Below are 19,074 nucleotides of genomic sequence, written 5' to 3'. Positions count from 1 at the left end.
AACATCTTGATCGACAGACCATCCCCTTGGAGTTTTAAAGAGAGTTTTTGGTGAAAAAATATAAATGTTGGTAATTACCTCTCCAAAAACTCAAACACAAAACCCTTGAATATAATTAACCCGAGATGACTAAAGAATTTGACATTCGGTCAATAAGAGGTTCACATGACACTTTTTTGGTTTTGGTACTTTTCTTTCTTTTGCCTTTTCCTTTATTTTTATTTTTGAATGTAGCTACTTGCTAGATGCCCTCCACCTAATTGTAGTTATTATTATATACACCTATGTGCAATCTTCATTTTAAACTCACCCTTTAAGAAGATACTCATATAAGACGATTTTTATGGATGCATTTGGTTTAATATTTCTATCTCCATTTCCAAAATATTTGTTTGTTTAATTATTTAGGAAATACTATTATATTTTTTTAATTACTTTTAGACCCCTTAAGTTTATTAATTTCATTAAATACTCCTAAAAAAAAGTTTAAGAATTAACAAAAACACCCCCACCCACCTATAGTTGCCAGATTCCGACAACCACCGTCGATGGTAGTCGGAATCTGTCACAAAAGCCTACAAACGACCGAAACTTGCTTATAATTCACCGATTTGGCCGTCGTTGATCGACAACGATGATCATATCTTTGGTCGTCGTTGATAGCAAGATCTGGCTAAAAAATCTGACCAGAAAAGGCCAGATCTTGCTATCAGCGACTACCAAAGATCCACAGATTTGGCCAGAAAATGCCAGATCGACGCACGTCCGACCAGACGCACGTGGGTGGGTGGAGATGTTTTTGTCATTTTACAAAAATTTTATATATTAGGGTGTTTAGTTAAATTAACAAACCTAGGGGGTTTGTTGAAATTTTTAAATTTTACTTCATAATAATCACCATATTCAACTATCCAATACTCTCTCCAAAATCCTATCCAAAATAATAAACTAAACGCACCCTATGCTTTTATTGGGTTTTTGAGGTTCACTTACGCTGCCACCCCCAATTTTTGGAAACAAACATTCTCATCCCCAAAAGTTAGAAGTGTAGGCCAAATGGTTGGTAATGGCTGATCGTTTTGAATAAAAGGCTAACCAAAGTATTAATGGTGGGATGGCTTATTATTTCTTTGACACAATTCTAAGCCAGCACAATGGGTAAATATTATTCTTCCTTATATATATGTAAGAGTTGGTGTAAGGCTTAAATTGCCTAAGGAAATGTAAGTCTTACTAGCCGCTTCACAACTATATATTACACACACTCTTACACTTTTTGGTCACAACCAAAAGGAAAACAATGAATGGATGCCTCTGGTTTGAATATACGTATTCAAAAAATGGCTGTTGCAGTTCCCGCTTCTGATTTACAACCAAATGGGATCATTGATCTGCAGCCAGTTGTTTCTTCAACTCTTTCTTATTCACCTGAAAGTGGCCATAAACATTCCTAATGAAGTAATCTTTACGCTCCTATAATATCTCTCTGTACTAAAAGGAAATGAAGTGATTTTTTCTTGTCGAAAAGGATAATAGACACATGAGTAATTTACCTTTCCCATAGCATTTCGGGGCAGCGAGTCCCACAAGAATAATCGGGTTGGTAGCTGGAAAGAAATATATCAGCAATCAAAGTTAATCTTAAAATATAGGGGAAATTTTCATGAATCAATCAAAAGAAGTTAAATGGGTAGTCATAATGATATTTTATTCAACTACCAAGACAGAAAATACAACCCCTCAATAAATTGAACTTTGGAGGAGGGAACTAGATTAAAAGATGCAAACGGATAGAAAAAATTATATGGAAGAGTGGTTCTGGCTGTGTTTGGCTAGCTGAGACAGTAGAAGTAGTTTATAGTGAGTCCATGGTTCTAACAAACCCCTTCTTAAGCTTAAACACAATGCCAAATGCATTTAGTCTTAAAATGACACCAACCCATTTGCAGAATTTTGTTTGTCATCAAACTTGGAATTGAAAGAGAAAAGAATCAGTATTACATCTTTCTTATAAATATGCAAATGCAACTTTTAAGCAAGAGATGAGAGACATTCCGCAAATAAATTTGAGCTCACCCAAAATATTCAGTTAAGAGAAAACAAAAATGTGGAAAACGGTTATGATGCCATACCTTGTATGGTGCAAGTTTGTCTTTAGCCCATGTGCAAAGTTCTTCCAAGCTTATAACAGGCTTTGCTGATTCCTTTTGCTTTTTCCTTGCTTCTTCGTCAGGCACAATAATCACTGATACAGCATCTCCATAGTCTTTGTCTGGTAAGCCCAATACACAACATTCTGCAACAACCGGATGCTGAACAAAAGAAGATTTTATTCTTTCAGTAAACATTCTGTTCAGATAATTTCTTGTTTAGTTTCTCTTATTTTGTTATACTTTTCTAGGAAAAAAGAACTGAAAGAAAAGAAGAAAATGAACTGACATCTGGAGTTTTTTTATGACAACAGAGTATAATGAAAGGAAAAGTAATTACCTCTAGAATAACTGATTCAATTTCCAATGCAGATAATTTGTATCCACCAACCTTCATAATATCTGCGTTTGTACCTGGAAAAAGTAACAAATTACAAACATTAATGGAAAATAGCAATTATGAGGTCAAATAGCTACTAAAAAAGCATGTGATGAATATGAGGTTTCTGGGAACTAATAAACTATGGCATTAGACTGCAGCTGTCAGAAGAGAATTCAACTAAAACCTTTAATGCATCATATTTTAAGTGTTTTTCTAGCTTACATTAACCAGGAAAGTCTAACTCAATAATAGTTGCTACTAGCTCAAATTCATTTTATAAAATAATAATTTTACAGATATAGCTTATACCTACTAACCTAAATTCAATGAGCAGAACCAAATGATGAAGTACGTGCTGTAATTTTATTCCCTAATGAATTAGATTGGAGAAAACATCTTTGTTTAACAAGAAGCAGCACCAAAATATGAGCACATTACATAATGCATGTTGGAAAGTCACAAAAAATTGCTTGTTTAGTAAAATTTTCGGTAAGATGCCAAAAGCAAAAGTATGTGCTTTGGATACAAAAAACATAATAATAAGAGGGCTAATGTGAAAGTAAATCTCCTTACGTCCCAAAATGATGAAGTATCCATCTTCATCCACTTTTCCAGTGTCCCCAGTCTTAAAGAAGCCATCATCAGTAAATGAGTTCTCAGTTACCTACATGGCAAAAAAGAAACAAAAAATGAAATTACATAAACATCTTAAACTGCATTGTCTACATATATGTATTGCTAAAGCGGATTTAAAATTCTTCATTAAAGTGACTGCTTGTCGAAAACAATGTGTGCATCCTAAATTCACATTTTTCATACATTAATGATTAAGAAAATAAATTTTTAGTACTCAATTGGGAATACAGCCCAAAACATTTAGAAACCAAATAAATGGGACACAATACATCAGATAATCACCCAGTTTCCTTCATCAGTCAGTTTCCTCCTAGCTTATGCTAATCAGGGAAAAAAAAGTTTAATCTTCTAAAATCCTGCAAAAGTAGCAGTTTCAATACATAGTAGAGAGTTTCCCAGGTCAACATGATGATGAAAACTAAGTGAAAATAAAATAAAATAAAGAAACAACAGGTTGTGTGGTGCTTATTAACAAGAGATCAGATCACATGGAATAAAGAAGGGGACAAAAAGAAGGAAAAGAAAAGGCAGCATATGTCTCTTGTTTTATGTTTGTGTAATAGAGAGCTGAGCAACTGCATGAAAGGGAAGGAAAAATATGCAAGTATAAATACCTCTGGAAGTTTCCAGTATTCCTTAAACAATGAAGGGCTTTTAACGCAAAGCTCTCCCACTCCCACTGTATCACTTCCACTCTCGTCTTCAGCAATCTTGACCTATCACAGATACAATAATATCACAAAGACAGTCTTGATTAAAAATTAAACATTAAACAGTAATTTCTTTCGAGAAAAGAACAGCTAACAGAATGTTTATGCTCATCACGATACTGATAACATTCCCCAACTAATCAGTCCAATTAATCGTTAACTAAATGAGGATGTTAATTATTATCAAAGCATATGCATAGACTTGGTTCATAAATTATGGAACTTCTTAATTTGTTTTTCAAATATAAATGATGAAGCACTTTAATGGACAATAGAATAACAGTGCTAACCTCCACGCCAGGAAATGGTTTGCCGACAGTGCCTGGCTTTCGTTCACCTCTTAAAGGATTTGATATGGCCATGACAAACTAAAGAAACCAAACCATCATCATAACTATGCAACTCTATTGAAAAAAAACGAAAACACTTTCATGCACTTTATCTTGAAGCAAAAGAATAGCCTACAAGAAACTTAAGCTGGGTTTACTTACCTCAGTCATACCATAACGTTCCAAAAGGCGGTGCCCTGTGATGGTTTCCCATTGTTGCATGACAGGAAGAGGGAGTGCAGAGGAGCCACACATCTGGGGAAGAGAGGAAAAGTTAATGTGGGTACACACATTCATTGACTCTCACATTCATTGACTCTGGCAGGATAACAATCAACTGAGAACAACCTAAACAATAAGATGGCCATAAATCATAATATAATATATAGAGTAGGATATAAATGCCCATTTTTAGTAGATACAGAATAACGTAAGGAGTCTTCCAGGCTACAAACCATAAGGCGCAACTGTCTTCCGGCAGAAGCAGAAGCAGTTTGCAGCTCTGTATCCATAACTTCATAACCTTGTATCAATCGGGTATACATTGTCGGAACCTGTAAAATACAAAAGTGCTAGAATTTTTAAAAACATCCAATATTGGAACTTTAGTAATAATCTTGGGAATTGGATTAATCACATTTCAACCGCACAAAAAATTAGAACAAATTAGATTCGGATTCTATAGAAAAAATTTCCTTATGAGATTATTATCCATTGACAAGTGATGTCTAAATAACAATCTGTTAGGATCCCACATTGAAAGAGAAAAAGGTGGACATGTAGGTTATAAAAGCTTGAGCACTCTCCTTTGGCAAGTCGGTTTTTCAAAGAGAGTTCTACCCAGGCCCATAATAGACCCATGACCCAGCCCAAATTGTTGAGTTATTAGAGTGGGTTCCTATCACAATCCAAACAAACATCACATGATATTACAAATCGCTGCAGCTGATTAGAGAAAGTATAAAATTTGCAAGTCCAGAGTCAACACAAAAGGGTCCAACTCTGTAGAATTTAAACTTTAAAGTATATTGATATCTATGCAAGGCATAAAGATAGCTCAGTCAAGATAAAAAACTGACCCTCATTTAAATTCACATACTTATGGTAAATACTAGACTTACTCCAGTAAAAACAGTTGTTGCATCACCAGACTTGATCCCATTCAATGGATATGATTCACGCCACCTCTGCCAGATTCCCCTCACACTGAATTTTGGCATGAACTCAACCTTCAATATAGTGACCAAATGAATTAAAATCAGGAACTAGTATAACCAAACTACATTGTCATAGTTCAAGAGATTCCTTGCCTAAGCATATAACAACTGCAAGGAAGCATACACATACACTCAAACGGAGAACACTAACAAAAATGATAGTACAGAATGGTTACCGTGGCACCCGCATAAAGAGGGGCAAATAAAGCATTGAAAAGTCCGTGCACATGTAAATCATTGGTTAAGGATTAATACTGAACAAAATTTTAAATTCTGTTTAAGTTTGTATGACACACAATTCAGGAACTGACAGCACTAGCAACAGGAAATATTTGTAATACAAATAAATATATTTTGGTGGATATGATGTAGTGGTAGACAATGCAGAAATTGATCAGCTGATGTATACCCCCAAGCCTCAGCTAACATTTGGACCTGAACTCAAGAATTAAGAAACTGAAGTTAAGAGGGAGAACATTACATAAATTAAAAACGATAACTTCAATCACATTGTTGAAAAAACATTAATTCCAAAAAGTCCAAACTTATAAGAAATTGCCTAATAGTATTAGTTAAACTTTAACACTAATACAAAAACTACTGTACTAGCATATCCTCTCATGTGTATGGTTGAATTTTGTTCAACTGCCTTTATCACATGGATCCAAACACAAAATTTGGATACTATATCTCTTCGTCAAATAGGCTCTAGTACCATGTTAAAGAAACCTTTAATGGCAAAACTTAAGCTTAAAGGAAATAATTGAACGATAATATTCAAAGTCTAACAGTAATAAACAGGCAACATCAGATAATGGCAAGTCTACAAAAATGCATATGAATTTATGAATTGTACATAGAATAAGCATTCTCATAATATGGGTATGTTACACTTCAAAACCACTAAAAGTGACTAACTTTTTTAGATTTTCTACTTCTCACTGCAGGCACTGATAATAAAAATAAATTACACTATTGGATGGTAAAATTCATGAGGTATATGGTAATTAGGCATAAACCTGTGCATTAATGCTTCTGTGTGTATGAACAACTCCTTTTGGTTTCCCAGTTGTACCACTTGTGTAAACAATTAATGCTGGGTCCTCACCTGCAAGATTGGGAAAAACATTGCCCATAACTTCATGTTATCCCACAAGACACTCTAAAAGTTACTGAAAGTCAAATAATCTATCTTATTTTACTTCTTAATATTCTTGAGCAAACCTCTATCTGCATCTATTTCTTCAACTTCAGAGTGATCATGTGTAGTCGTCTCTGAAGAAACATTGGGAACAAGTGGGATTAGAGAAAATTGAGCAGCACTTTTTGAAGCAACATTTTGCATGACTTCATGATAATCCTCTGTACTTAGTACCATGGATATATCCTAAAATCAAATGAAAATGAGAATTAAAAAAAAATTAGTCCCAAGAAATTTGAAAAGGTTATTACAAAGTGAAGATGATGCAGCATGGCATGAATGAGAACTCTTCCAAAAGTATAGTGTTGGAAAATCATAAATCCAAAGGATCCAACATCTTACTTATTCGAACAGAACCTTGACTCCCATAGCTGAATTTAATCAACAATTGGTATTTTATGTGGGTGCAAAGACATACTTCTAAACTTAAGAAGAATTATATATTATTCCTAACTAAATATAATGATAGTAAAGTAAAACTTCATTAGGCATACCGAATCATGCATCACATGCAAGAGTTCAGACTCAGGGTAGCTCAGTGCAAGTGGAACTGCAACACGTCCACTAAACCAAGTCCCTAGTACTGCTGCAACAAACTCAGCACAAGGCTTAGCCACAATTCCTATCCGTGCTCCACACCCTCCAGCTGGCACAGCTGACTTTCATTTTTGATAGCATCATGAGTATGAATAAACAATGAGTAGGTTGGATTAGAATTTCAAAAATGAAAACAACAGCAAGAATTAAACTAGAATTGCAGGATGTGATCATCTACACCAATTTACAAACACACACAGGTCAAATTGAGATACGAAACAGATTAATAATACATGTTCGCACACAAACATAGCTAAGACACAACTTCAGAAGAAGCATTGCACTTCAAGTGTTAATGAGTGATCAACTTCAACTTCCTGCAGTGCTTTAAATTCAATAGACAGGCCAAAAGCTTATGAATGAATATACACTATTTAATCTATAAAGTCATTAAAATAGAATAAGTGACTTCCAACTCACAGCATTAAGGTCATTACTGCTCAACAGCCTAGATATTCTTAAGGCAGATGAGACAAGTTGTGTGTAACTGTAACTCTTCTCATCAGCTCTAATTGCAACACTATCAAGAGCCACAGAACCTTGTCTACAAGCTGCTTTGACAACCTCCATGAATGTAGAAGATCGTAATGCTGCAGACAGTTTGGAGCAGAATTATAAGCAAACTTGGTTTATGTCACCAGAACATACTTAAATTTATTTTTTACACCAGAATAACTCTTCAAATTGTTGCTTGGCATTTATATCCCATTCAAATATAATCAAGCCAAAGGAATAAATGATTAAACAAATAAGGTTCGCGAATCCATTTAGCCCTTAAAATTTGACAACTAATGCTCAATACTCAAGATGACATTTTTCTTAGGTAGATCCAAATGAACAGCAGTTTTCATTTAATTTAGTCAAATCCCATCTTAAATTCTGAGATTTATAGAGTTTGTCATTTGTGAGTCCCAAAAAAGCAACATAATATTTATATTTTATAAGAGAATACTACATAATTGCCCACAGTAGCGTCTCAGAGCAAATTTGTACGGTTCAACCACCAAAAAGGTGGAATCATGATCACATATATAGTAACAACTAACAAGTGACTAATTAACAAGAAAGGGGCTTTACAACAACACAGATCAAAATCCTTGATTTGACACATGGAAAAAAAAAGGCCCCCTTTTTAGCTAACAAACTGTTCCTTTATAAAGATTAAAAAAATGAGAGAGAGAAGAAAAGGAAAAAAGCAAAATTCAGCTGAGAAAAAAAAAATGAAAATCTGTTTTGATTCCAAGAAAACAAAATTACCTCTTTCAAAAACAAACTAATGCAGAATTCCATCACCAAACCCATCATTATTACTAACACATAACTGGGTTTTCACAAACGACCATAATTCACCTAAAAATTCGAAAACAAAATAGACCCCAAACCCGAGTCAGTACTTTCTTCGAACATTATACTGACTCAACAAACCATCATTCACCATCGAAATCAAACAAAAACCCACTTACAAGAAAGAAAACGAGCTTGCGAGAGGCAGAACTGGGACTCTCCCCTGGTTAAAAGAGCTCGAAAACGCGAAGAATCACAGAGATTTTCACGGCAAAAGCGCCAGTTGTACAAAGGGAGTCTTATAAGACAATGGTTATTAAATAAGACAGCTTTCGATGCGCGGCTTAACATGTTTGTTAGGTAGTTATATTTATGCGAGTTAATAAATACGACAGAAGTATTAGGTAGTATTTTTTACTGGTTTGTTCGGTCAATGAATGTGGGTAGTTGGAAGTGTGTTTGTTGATTGGTTTGGTTTTGGCTTCAGACAATTCTTCTTCTTTGTTCACTGTTTACGTTGGACTGAAAATGGAGTGGAGTTTGCAAATGGAAATGGTTAAGCAAGGGAAACTTAGAGATGGGTTTGGATTTTAATTGAGGTTTAAGCGTCTAAATTCGATGATTTATGGCGCTTGTTGTAGCAAAGTTGGCAAAGAGTTATTATTGCGGCTTTCGTTGAACTTTCGTTGCATGGCATTGCTTGATAAAGTTAAAAAATAAAAATTAATTTTCTTTTCTTACACCTTTTATCACAGATAAATCCTTAAAATTTGAAAACTATATCATTCATACCCTTTGCTGTATTAAATTGATCCTTAAAGTTTAAAAACTTATCACTGATGTCCCTTTTTGACACTAACTCTAATACATTGTTGTTAGGCTTAGACTAACAAAAAACCCTATTACCCCTCTTATTCAATTTTTTAGAATAAAAAAAGCTGATGAATTAATCAATCTAATCTTTTTTTTTTTCGGTAATCGAGATATCCGAACCAGCTTGCATACATCTCAATTAATCCCCAAGGTCCATTGAACACCCTACAAACCTAAAGGATCAGGTAAACCATAATGTTATTGTGGTATGTGGCCCCAAGATTTGAACCCAAAAACTTAAGGAATGGAGCAAACCTCCTTCTCATCTTCCTATAAAATTAATGCAAATGACTCTAAGGGTGCGTTTGGTTCAAGGAATGTTGGATTACTAGGAATGTTAGATTACTGGAATCTTATATTGCCTTGAAGATTACTGGGAATCTTTAGAAAAATGTGTTTGGTTAGTTGATGGGTATATTATATTAATATGTTTGGTTAGGGGGAACAAATTTGCGGATATGTTATTTAAATTACTAAATTGCCCTCTTTTTAAATATCAATATAATATTATATTATTAATTTTTGAATAATTTTTTCTAACCCCCAATATTGCATATTTAGCTAAAACACCCCCGCTTATATAAAACTCTAATTTATGACAGAATCACCCCCACCCCCTGCCGCCGCCACAAACCACCGTCAGAAATCACCGTGAGTAGCTCACCGTGACCGCGAGGCTCCGATATGGCTGTTTCTAGCCATATTGATGGCCAAAAACGGCCATATCAGGCCAAATCCTTGGCCATTAGCAGCTAGATCTGGGCTAGATCTAGCTGTTAATGGCCAGGTCCAGATCTAGCCGTTAACGGCCATGGACCTGGCCATTAACAGCCAGATCTAGCCCATATTTGGTTGGAAATTGACAGAATAGATCTGGCCATTTTCGACCAGATATGGCCGTTATCGAAGCCTCCCGGAACCTCCCAGCGACTCTCGGTCATTTTTAGGGACTCCGACGGTGGTCCGTGGTGGTTGGCCCGCTGTTAGTGGTGGTGACTGGGTGGTGGTGGTGATCTGTAATTTGTTTTAAATATAAGGGCCTTATTTCCAAAAACTTAATTAAACAAGGGTAAAATTGAAATGATATATTTGTAAATTGATTTTAAAACAGGGGTATTATTGTCCAAATTTTTTATTAATAAGGGATAAAATTGTAACAAAAATAAGATTATCTTGGTAATCTTACAATACCTAAAAAAATGGAGATAACCAGATTACCTCCAATATTACCAATAGTAATAGCTATTGGTAATACAAAATTATCGGAATCTTATATTACTTAACAATCAAACATGGTAATCAAGTAATATAAGATGACATAACCTAGTAATCTTAGATTACCTCCAACCAAATAGCCCCTAAATATATTATATATGGACTTGTCTTTAAAAAATTTCACAACACTTTCTTATAAGACAAAAATTACACTTTCACAACACTTTCTTATTAGGGATGGGTGCGGGCCAGGGACCTTATTCCCTGTTCCCGTCCACGTCCCTATGGGTGGAGATTTTTCTCATGACCGTCCTAGGCCCATGGGGATGGAATCACTCCCATCCCCGTCCCAGCCCGACTCGATGAAAGGGGCTTCGCGAGGATTTATCCCCGAACGAGGATCTTTTGTGCAGAGATTTTTGCCCCTTGTAGATCAAAACTTTTCGCATATTCTCATGACAATGATATTAAATTATTTTAATTGTGAGAAACTAGCACTTTGGTAGGTACTATATTTGACAATTTGACTGTTTAATTTCAGTAGTTATTTCATTAAAAAAGTTGAATTTAAGGTAAGAAAATATAAAATCAACAATTTCTTGTAAAATTTAAATTAATATCCAAAAAGCAATACATAACTACCACCATAAACTAATTTAATTGTTACTAAGTTAGTGACACATTTTCTATATGGTATTAAATAGAGGAATTTAGATTCCACATTCTAATGCTTTATGTTGCTGAGGCATTGTAATGTTCTACTGAAATGGTCTCATCTACTAAAATTTATAAAATAAATACCTGAAAGAAAATTTTGCTGAGAATTGATATGTATATGGTGAATAACAATTTCTTGGCAAAAATTGGAACATGCTCATGGATTTCAAAGCAATAAAATATAAACATCCTTCAAGCTGCGACATAAACCTCATAATAGACTCAAATCATCCATTGTGACATAAACCTCATAATATATTGATTTGGTCAATTGTAATAATCTAATCAAATTTATTTTTGGGCCATGTATTATTATTTTGTGAAATTCACAAAATAATAATACATATATTTAATTATTAGACTCCCTCATTTAAATTATTTTTCTATAAATTTAATACAAACATTAGAAAATATTATAAAAATAAATATCATAAATTTAAATACATTACTTAAAACCATGATTTAAACTCTAATTTTATATATAATCTCGCAAAGAGAAAATACATAAAATTCTCAAAATAGCGAGGCGGGCGGGGGATTGCACTATCCCCTCCCTCGGCTCATCCCCGAGTGCAGGGATTTTTCTAAGGACCATCCCCGGTCATATTCCCAAATTTTTCGGGGATTCCCCATCCCATTCGAGTCGGACCGGATCCCTGCAGACCGGGGCAAATGCCCATCTCTATTTCTTATGGAAGAGTTTATATCTAATATCATTCTTTGTTTTTGGCAGTCCCCATATCCTCTTCATTTGTTTTCTTTTTGCTTTTATATTTGTAAGTTATCACTTAGAGTTTGGCAAATTGGAAGATGTTGAAATGTTAAGTTTCTTTACTTTCATAAAAACAGATAGAGAGCTCAAATTATAACTCTATTTTCCAAATCCACGTGTTGGGTGATGTATGAACAGAAATGTCCAAATTTTTACTTCCAAAGGGATTTTCTAAGCTAAGCTCGAGTTAGCAACTAAAATATTTTATTTTATCTTGAGTTAAGACTGATAATATTGAGTTGAGATACATTTAATGAATCTATAATATTTTCCATTCAACGACTAGTGTTATCCAACCAGTTATGATAGAGGACTGTCTGGCGGAACCTGAAAATGACAATATTATATTGAATGAACAGTAAAGCCCCAACCCCCCCCATTTTCACGACATTTCCCACCCTTTGCTTTGAAAGTCTGAACTCTGAAAATAACCGCCGGAGTCTCCTCTTCACCGTCGAATCTCGTCGCTGCAGCCTTCACCGTCAACAGCTTACTTTGTCGTCAGCTGGGGTACCGCGACTCTCCTCACATTTCATGATCTTTTCTGTCCTCACACACTCTTCTTCACCGCCGATCTACGCTGTACGCTGTAAATAAGTTAGTAATTGTTATTGAAATGTTTGGTTTTGCTTAGAAAAAGTTAATTCGTGCTTTTATATTTTTGGTGTGAATGATTTTCTTTTCAATTTTGGTTGAAGAATGTATTTGTGTTTGTTTTGCTGCAGCTACTATTATGCAGTTGGGACTTGGGACAATCAGGTGCTTAAGTATGAAGCAGCATGTGTATGATAATGATTTTCTGTTTGTGTGTAATTGCCTGCCTACCTGGTCGCCGATGACTCTGCATCTTCTCCAACCTTCCCACAGCCAACTTGCCCACCACTTGTTTGACAAAATTCCTCACCCAAAGCCACTTTTCCCTTTGAGACGTGGACCGACTGGGGAGGGTTATTTTTAAATTTAGTGCTTCTTTAAAAATGAATTCCAGAAAATTAATTATCCTTTTGATTGTTTTTGTCCATATTGGCGTATGATATGTAGAATTAGATGAATGCTGATTTTGGGAAAATAATGTTTAACAAAGTTTGTGCATCCCAATTAATGTGATAATTTATTTCATATAGTTATATCATTTATTATATAGATTATTAGTAGAGATAATGTTCACAAAGAAACTGTGATATACATAAACTATATTGTAATACTAAATTTTGGATCCCCATTTTTGTAATTATTTTGGAATTTATGATTTGGAACCAAATTTTGGAAATTAGCATTCTGTAAACAGTAACGTCAGCATGATGACGTCACTGGTTGAACCAGTTGGTTCAACCGGTTAAACCGGTCAACCTGGGACCTGGCCACCTTGCCGGGTTTTGTCCCGGGTCGGTTTTTAAAACATTGCTTCTAAGTAATAATATTTCTGGATATATATAAATTCCTACACTGATTGTCATCACAAATCCTGGAATGTTGAGCCCCAGCCATTCCTAAACTAAGCAACGAAAATATTGAAAAAGGTTTAAGAACATTGATAGTAGATACAAGCCATAAAGCAGCAAGCAAATAAGGGGTTTAAGAAGGAACAATTAATAGTAAAAAATATTTACATTTTTAAGTATACTTAGCTGCTTGCATCAAATGTATTAACCAAATTGAGGTGGAAAGGAATTCTTGTAGGCTTCTGAGACAGTTAAAGCAGTTTCCGAGAGACTGCTCTTCATCTCCAAGATTTTGGACTCCATGTATTCTTTATATTTTGAAACTGAATCAACTAGTGCAAACAGTTCGCAAGCGCGTGTCTGAATTTCTTCTTCACTTCGTCTGATTGCTTCCTGCAACTTCAATTCAGAGACCTTCACAGAAACAAGTGGTAGATGATTAAACCATTTCACTTTTTTTAACTTCATGGCATTTTGTTAAGAACTGCTTTAGTTTGGGCTCATCTCTCCGAAATTACAAGTGAAACAAGACTTTCAATCAAAAGTCATATAAAGAAATAACAAACCAATACCTTCAGAACCTCAGCTGCTTCTTTTTCTACCATATCCAAGTTTTGAGCTTCTGTTTGAACATCCTCCACCATCTTTCTGGATTCTGCTGCACATCTATAAGCATGCTCTTGCGTCTCCTTCCTGAATAAGTTCAACTGGGCTTCCATCTGTTGGAAAACATTGATGAAGGATCAGGCAAATCGTTAAAATACAACAAAGCATGAGTGAATCTTACGGCTGCCACCTAAATTTGCCAATCATGGTTACATGGTATGCCATCCAAAGATGGCAAAAAGGTACCAAGCAGCTAGTTTCACATTCCAGCAGCTTAACTTTCTTGATGCAACCTCTGAAAGCCAAATTTTGGTAGTGATAGCTCAATAACAACCATTCTCCTAAAAACAAGCATAATAACGTCCTGAAGCACTTTTGATCTTTGCTAGCCATTGAGAATTTCTTAGTAATGAAATACTTATTATTCATTCTCAACTAAAAGCTATAAGCTTATAAGCAGATTTCAAGAAAGTAGCAAACCTACATTACAAAACCCTTGTAGTATTTAACCACAAAGAAGTTCTTCTATGTAGGATGTAACCTGATCTAGTCTACTATGATCCTATAAAATGAATCATTAACAGTATCCATATAATATTCTGCATAAACTTTTAGCTCTGGAACATTTTTCTTTTCAAGACCAATCTTATTCTGAAAAAGATTTACATCAAAACCAAATCCTTAGTTTTTGTCATTTTTCCATAAAGTTGGGAATATTTTTGTTTCATTCCCTGCCTTTCCTTATATAAATTCATTTGTACTAAGTTATCATTAATATGAATTATGAAAAAGAAAAAGAAAAAAGACATCCAGCACCAAGATGCCAAAAAGGTAGTATATTAATGCACAATCATTGAAGATGAAATGCAGAAAAGCTTGAATTTTATGCGTTAGTAGTATTGTATGTAGAGCAACTATTCCTGCTCTTACTTCATCAATATGGGACTGAAGTGCACCAATACGAATTCTTTTTCCCTCAATTTTGGCAGCCATTTCAGATGACTGTTGCTGCAGGGAAATCAACTCTTCCAATTTTGCCATTGAGCTTTTTTTTATGTCATCAGCAAAGGATTCAAGGGCAGGCTTAAGTGTGGATTTGTAGTCAATACCCATTACCTCAGCAGGAGTAGACCCTTTTACATTCAACACATACTGGATATCAATACCAAGTTTTAACCTAGTTCCAAAGAGCAAAAGCAATTGCATCAGAATTATGTTTTCTAGGCAGCATAATGCATAAAAACATATAGAAGCAATCATTGCCATATCAAACTATAGTTAGGTTCTTAAGGTTCACATACATCACGAATATGATTTAGCCTCCAAATAAAATAGGGTAGTAAGAAAAGTACTATTTAAACAAAGTTGCAAAAGATAAGAAGCTTGTCAAGACACTAAATTAACTAGCCTACTTAAAAGGTTTTACAGCACCAAAAACAAATTGATCAGTTTATCTGTACCACAAAGGATAGTTTGCTTACATTAATGATTCACAATGAGTGCACGAGGAAAATCAATAAAATTGTACCTCAAAGATGTTAAATAACAAACTAAATACAGCTAGAGTTATCCCGCTTCCTAGACAATGCATGTGGCCATGACCCTAAAGAGAGATAATAATTTTGAAATGCTACCCATTGGTATTCGCATGATACAGTTTATAATTTCATGTGACTAACTAATTGAAGCTAAAACCAAAATTGTAGTATGAAGCTTCCCGCTGATCCCTACAGGTTCAATATTGCACCGCTATTTTCAAAACTGTAAAATGAACTCAATTAATATTGATGTTGTATGAAAAAAAAATAATGATATCAATCTCCAGTCTGTCTCTGATAAATAGCCCTCATGCCCACTAGAAAATTGGTGAATCCATCTGCAGGCCAAAGGAGTTTTTACCTTACCCAAGCTTTAATCAGCCAAGTTTCTAGCAGAGATGACTAATCAAAACCTGGTATATAGAGTAAAGTAATGTCATAAATTATGCTAATTACAAAGTGTGACCATATTAAGCGACTATTATTAGTTTCTAATTTAATAAGACACTGTTTCCTATGATTTGTAGTTTATCCATTGGCATGCGAAATGAGTTAGTGTGGAAAACTTTATAAATATAACATCCAATAACAGCAAACATATCAAATTTTCAAACACAACTAAGAATAAGTTATATAAAACCTTCTAATTGCCTGATTGCACTCCATTGAAAGCGCCTCAAGTTCCTTAAACTTATGTCCCAACGAAGCATCAAGATCCCAATTCTTGTCCTCCCAAGAATTCCTAGCAGTCTCTGCATCCCCAATATCTCTTTCCACTGCCTGCAACTCTCTCCTCATCCTCTCCACATCACGTGCATTAAACGTCTGCAACTCCACTCTCTTCTTTAACTCCTCATTCTCTTCACAAATCCTCTTACGCTCCTCCACTTTGTCCGCCATTTCCCTCTCTTTCTCCTCCACCGCTTTCTCCATCTTCTCTATCCTCGTGTTAAACTCCGCAATCATCGCATTGAACTTGTTCACATCCTCCTCCAAAACACCCTTCTCCTTCTCTAATCTCTCCCTTTCCGTTGGCCCCGTATTCATTCCCTCCATTTCCTTCACCTTCTTCTCCAACTGAATCACATTTTCGCTCACACTATCTCTCTCTTTCTCCACCTTCCCAATAAACTCCTTATCCAATTCCTCCACAGAATCATCATCTCCTCGTATATAATTCAAATAACTCTCCAACGCATACAAATACATACTGTTATTCTCTGCAAATGAACCCGAATTATTTGATAAGTGATTGTTGTACGACGCGATTTGCACCAGCCAGTGCATCAAAGCCAGATACGAAGGCCAATTGTGAGGCGAATTCGGTGACCTAAGCGTAGATTTATTAATCTTGAAAGGACAATTTAGGGATTTCAAGATTACAAACAGATCGTCTTCAAACTTAGCTGTGGAAGGGTAATCGAGCTTCGAAATGAGAAATTTGATAATGTCCACTATGTCCTTGACGGAGGGGACTTGTTTGGGCGGTAGAAGGATCTGGAACGAGTGCGAGGAGAGGAAAGCGTTGATGGCGCGAATTGCGGAGATTTGGTGGGACCGATCGGAGTAGAGGTCGGCGGCGATGGAGGCGCGGCCGATGCCAGCGGATGAGGGGCGGCTGCTGGCGAAACTGGCATCGGAATCGCGTGGACCACCAAATCGGGATCCATAGAGGTCGGGCGTTGGTTGTGGAGGTGGTGGCTGATTGAAGGATTCCGTCGGACGACGTCGGTTTGTGCCTCTCATTTTTTGGTGCTCGAGGACTAAGTTGAACTGTATGAGAAGTAGAGAGAGTGACTATAGTGAAGCAGGGTTTTGATTTTTGATTTTCGATTTTCGATTTTGGAATGTGTTTGGTTTCCCGCTTTGGGAGGGCTTTTGGGATTTTACAATGAGAACAAAAATCAATTAGCCCCCTATACTTTTTGGAAATGATTTGCGTAAATTACGAAATTTCTAATTAATTTACCCTCAAAACTTTCAAAAGATAATCAACGACCCCTTAACACCCTAATGTTGTTCAAGATCTGTTAAATGAGCAAGGGTAATATAGTCTTTTTATTTCCTCCTTTTTCCCTCTTTCTTATTTTCTCCCCCTCATTCTTTGGCTCATTTTTTTTTCTTTCTCCAAATTATTTCCTCTTTTTCATCCCCTATCTCTCCCACCATGGAACCATCATCAACGAATTAAATGATATGAAGATTTGGTTAATTTTTTTTTGCTTTTTTTTTTTCACGATGATCAAGCTTGATTGATGTTGTTGTGTCTCGATTCAAGTTTGGTTGCTCCGAATGTAGTTGCTTGGTGGTTGAATTTATGGGTTTTGTGGTAGAAAAGGTGATTAATAGCATAGCAATAATGACAGTTGCTTGTGCACTCTGTTGTTGGATACGCATAGCAGCTTCTTTATAAAGCTATTTGCAGTGGTTGATTTAAGAAAAAGAAAACGTTGGGAGGAGGAGTTGTGCACTTTGCTATTGGATACGCATAGTAGCTTCCCTATGGAGCTATTTGCAGTGGTGGATCTAAGAAAAAGAAAATGTTGGGAGGAGGAAGTGAGAAATAAGAAGATGGTGGAGGAGAAAGAAGAAAAAAAAGAAAGAAGTGGAGAAAGGAAATGAGGTCGGAATTGAAAGACTATCTTACCCTTGTTCATTTAACGATTGTTGGATGGCGTTAGTGTTTTAAAGGGTGATTGATTGTTTTTTTTACTTTTAGAGGTAAGTATTAGTAAAAGTTCATAGCTACTTGAAAACTGAAACTTTCAAAAACTATAGAGCGGAAATTGATTTGTTCTCATTTTGGAATAACATTTTCCTTTTATTTATTTTAAGAGTCAATTACTTTTTCCCACCCAAGGTTTGCCTTCATAACCCTTTCCTGCCCAAAAAGTTTCAAAATACCACTTTCCCACCCAAAATTTATATTTCGTTTAGTATCTAGAATACATTTTTTGATTTAGCAGCCAATGGAGATAAAATTTTGCCCAAGCTATTAGTGCTTTTGAAAAGGGGATGTCGATGAGTCTTTTGGTGGTGGTAGGTTGAATTTTTGTGGTTGGGATTAATCAGAATTTGATTTGGGAAAAGGGCGGTTGCACATTACACAAATCGCTCAATTGCTAGCAATTAACAAGGTTGACAGGGGTAAGGTTTGAGGGGTTTTGATGCGTAGTGATCAGTGAAGAAAATGGTGGTGTCGTGGGGTCGCAAGATGCTGAAATCGACTAGCGATTAGTCAGAATGTAAACTTTTGTGGGAAAATGGTATTTTGAAACTTTTTGGGTGGGAAAGGTTATTAAGGCAAACCTTGGGTTGGAAAAGTAGTTTACTCTTTATTTAAGATAACCACTTCTTACAATTGTATTCGCTTTTCATACATAAGTTCAATTTACAATTCATTTG

At 35.4% G+C, this 19,074-nt stretch overlaps 2 protein-coding genes across 2 annotated transcripts; both read right to left on the bottom strand.

The window, feature by feature from the left end:
• Nucleotides 1-1,142: 1,142 nt before the first annotated feature.
• Nucleotides 1,143-9,058, bottom strand: LOC116136235 (malonate--CoA ligase). Its single transcript, XM_031421957.1, has 17 exons — nt 8,686-9,058; nt 7,643-7,812; nt 7,120-7,284; nt 6,649-6,811; nt 6,444-6,532; nt 5,790-5,859; nt 5,601-5,653; nt 5,329-5,436; nt 4,663-4,761; nt 4,370-4,462; nt 4,169-4,246; nt 3,783-3,884; nt 3,106-3,196; nt 2,491-2,564; nt 2,133-2,312; nt 1,554-1,607; nt 1,143-1,428 (listed from the first exon to the last, which is right to left on the bottom strand). Exons 1-17 carry the CDS (start codon nt 8,855-8,857, stop codon nt 1,384-1,386), a joined length of 1,806 nt encoding a protein of 601 aa, XP_031277817.1. The 5' UTR covers nt 8,858-9,058; the 3' UTR covers nt 1,143-1,383.
• A 4,435-nt stretch (nt 9,059-13,493) lies between these two features.
• On the bottom strand, nt 13,494-17,415 carry LOC116136202 (kinetochore protein NDC80 homolog). Its single transcript, XM_031421905.1, has 4 exons — nt 16,310-17,415; nt 15,062-15,308; nt 14,098-14,244; nt 13,494-13,939 (listed from the first exon to the last, which is right to left on the bottom strand). The coding sequence occupies exons 1-4, from the start codon at nt 17,413-17,415 to the stop codon at nt 13,730-13,732; spliced, it is 1,710 nt and encodes a 569-aa protein (XP_031277765.1). The 3' UTR covers nt 13,494-13,729.
• Between the last annotated feature and the right edge of the window lie 1,659 nt (nt 17,416-19,074).

The sequence above is a fragment of the Pistacia vera genome, unplaced genomic scaffold (assembly GCF_008641045.1).
Source record: "Pistacia vera cultivar Batoury unplaced genomic scaffold, PisVer_v2 Contig31, whole genome shotgun sequence".
Lineage (NCBI taxonomy): Eukaryota > Viridiplantae > Streptophyta > Magnoliopsida > Sapindales > Anacardiaceae > Pistacia > Pistacia vera.
This window is presented reverse-complemented; position numbering and strand designations above follow the sequence as displayed.